Raw genomic sequence first — 2,476 nt, forward strand, 5'->3', positions numbered from 1 at the left:
GATAATTTGTTGTGTCTGTAGAATAACTTTATTTAATTTTAATTTTATTTTATATAAACAGCTCTATTTAAATTGATTTATAAAAAAATCCAATATATTTAATTGATTAATTTAAAATTGAATTTACTCTAAAGTTGTGTAAAGTGTAATTATCCTCTTAAACAATAGCTTTGCTGAAGTACCAACCTTTATTTTTACATTGAATCGATCCTGTCATGAATTAACTTGTTAAATTACGTCGCCGTTTTGGTACAAACCTCACTGAGGGACGGATTAAAAAATTTTGAAAACCCGCGCAAACCAAAAATAATTAAAAAAGAAAGAAAAGAAAAAAAAGACACCCACTTTGCCGCGAATCTTGCCACGCTGGCGATCCGCGTGAACCACCTATCCACCAATAAGCTCAAACCTTGCCCACCTATATATTCTCCAACCACAAAACGCAACCAAACCAAAGAGAGAGAGAGAAAACAAAGAAAGAAAGCAAAGCAACACACACACTGTGAATCAAGAGAGAGAGAGAGAGAGAGAGAGAGAGCTAGGGTTTTCATTTCTAGAGAGAGAAAGATACAGAGAGAGATATGAGTTCAACGGGCGGAGCTGGAGGAGGTTCGACCAAAGGAGGAAGAGGAAAGCCGAAGGCGTCGAAGTCGGTTTCGAGGTCACAGAAGGCCGGGCTTCAGTTCCCAGTTGGTAGGATCGCTAGGTTTCTCAAGGCCGGAAAGTACGCCGAGCGTGTTGGTGCCGGTGCTCCGGTTTATCTCTCCGCCGTGCTCGAATATCTCGCTGCTGAGGTAACTAAACATTTTGGCTTTTTTTGGTGTTTTGTGGGATGTGAATTTTTGATTTTGGGGGTTTGGGTATGGTTTTGATTGGTGGAATGAAATTAGGGTTTTTTTTTTTTTTTTTTTTTTCAATGATAAATTTGGTTCGTTTTGATTTGATGAATGTTGTTTGAATTTTCATTTTCAAAATTAGGGTTTTGTGTTTTGAAATGTTGGGGTAATTGGGTTTTGATTTTTTGGACGGAAATCGGTATTTTTTGGGTTTGATTGTTTTTGCGTGGTTGATTTTTGAGATCAAAGTTTTCAAATTGGTGGGGTTTTGGTTGAAACTAGGGTTTTGATATTTCTGGGTTTTTCGTTGCATGGTCTTGATTTCTTAAGACTGAAATTGGGGGATTTTTTGGGTTTTGATTTCATGGATTCATTTATTAATTTAGGATTTCTTTTCTTGAATTGGAAGTGTTGTCTTGATTAACTGGATTCAATTCAATAAATTTTCAAGCTTTTAAGAAATTTTGAAATGATTGGGGACATGAGGTATTTGGGTTTTCTGAAGTGATATCAACCTTTTTTTGGCTTTATATCAATCTCGTTTTTACAAAAAAAAAAAAGGTTTGGATAATTCATTTCAATCTCCTTTCATTACCAAAATATTTATCTTATTTTTAATGGGTTTGGATTATTAATGTGGCTTTGATTTTGGTGTGTGTATTCAGGTACTGGAGCTTGCTGGAAATGCAGCTAGGGACAACAAGAAGAATAGAATTGTGCCTAGGCATATCCAGCTTGCAGTGAGGAACGACGAGGAGCTGAGCAAGCTTCTGGGCTCTGTAACTATTGCCAATGGAGGAGTGTTGCCGAATATCCACCAGACCCTTCTGCCTAAGAAGGTTGGCAAAGGAAAAGGCGATATTGGATCAGCTTCACAGGAGTTTTAGAATCCTAATGCCTTCATATAGATAGGGGTTGTTTTAGTAGTTTGTAACATATATGTGTTTTTCTGTTTTTGTACTTGCGCCAACTGAATTTCCATGCTATGTTTCTTGTTAATGAAATGAATCTTATTGCTTCTACATGCTTGTCCAATGTGCTTTCTTATATTTGTCTTTTTTTAATGAGATTAAATTGAAGGGTGAGATTTTGGATGATGGTATTTATGTGATAGAATGGTTTTGTTGGGGAATTTGCCGTTGGGTTTCTCCACAAAGTTATATTGCCTGTGAAGATGGTTCTGTTGTGCTTTGGCGTTCTTCGTAATGCACTACCATGCTTCCTCATATGCTTTTTTTGGGTAATTGTGTTTCAGATTAAGGGAAAGAGCCTGCTTTTTTAGATGTATTGTGTAAATGCGTGTGTGATGATATCTTCATATTGGGTTCATTTGACTAAAATTGCTTGCGAATGTGCCTGTGGCCATGGATAACCTTATTTGTTTCGGAGCTGGTGGGTGAGGTGGTTTAAGTTGCAGCTATGAGCCTATGAGGGAGCAAGGTAGATAAAGGCAATTGTATTTCATGCATTGTGATTGTTTGACTAATGATGCATTGTGATTTTGATTACTGAGTCGTTTGGCCTAAAATTCTTTTTGCATAAACAGTGCTTAAGATGGCACAGCTTAGTTTTCAAAAACTACACTTGTGTATAACTTATAAAGTAGGAATGGATATCTCTGGTAAAGATTTCTCTGCGAC

At 36.8% G+C, this 2,476-nt stretch overlaps 1 protein-coding gene across 1 annotated transcript; it reads left to right on the forward strand.

Annotated features, from left to right (window-relative positions):
* The first annotated feature begins 448 nt into the window (after positions 1-448).
* LOC115979404 (histone H2AX) lies at positions 449-1,858 on the forward strand. The gene is made up of 2 exons (XM_031101431.1): positions 449-794; positions 1,502-1,858. Exons 1-2 carry the CDS (start codon positions 582-584, stop codon positions 1,721-1,723), a joined length of 435 nt encoding a protein of 144 aa, XP_030957291.1. The 5' UTR covers positions 449-581; the 3' UTR covers positions 1,724-1,858.
* Positions 1,859-2,476: the final 618 nt, after the last annotated feature.

The sequence above is a fragment of the Quercus lobata genome, chromosome 3, assembly GCF_001633185.2.
Source record: "Quercus lobata isolate SW786 chromosome 3, ValleyOak3.0 Primary Assembly, whole genome shotgun sequence".
NCBI lineage: Eukaryota > Viridiplantae > Streptophyta > Magnoliopsida > Fagales > Fagaceae > Quercus > Quercus lobata.

What these genes read in the sequence shown, in the direction of transcription:
- LOC115979404 (XM_031101431.1), top strand. Translation starts at nt 582, where the DNA reads ATGAGTTCAACGGGCGGAGCTGGAGGAGGTTCGACCAAAGGAGGAAGA. An exon ending in TCGAATATCTCGCTGCTGAG is followed by an intron (nt 795 to 1,501) that starts GTAACTAAACAT and finishes GTGTGTATTCAG; the next exon opens with GTACTGGAGCTTGCTGGAAA.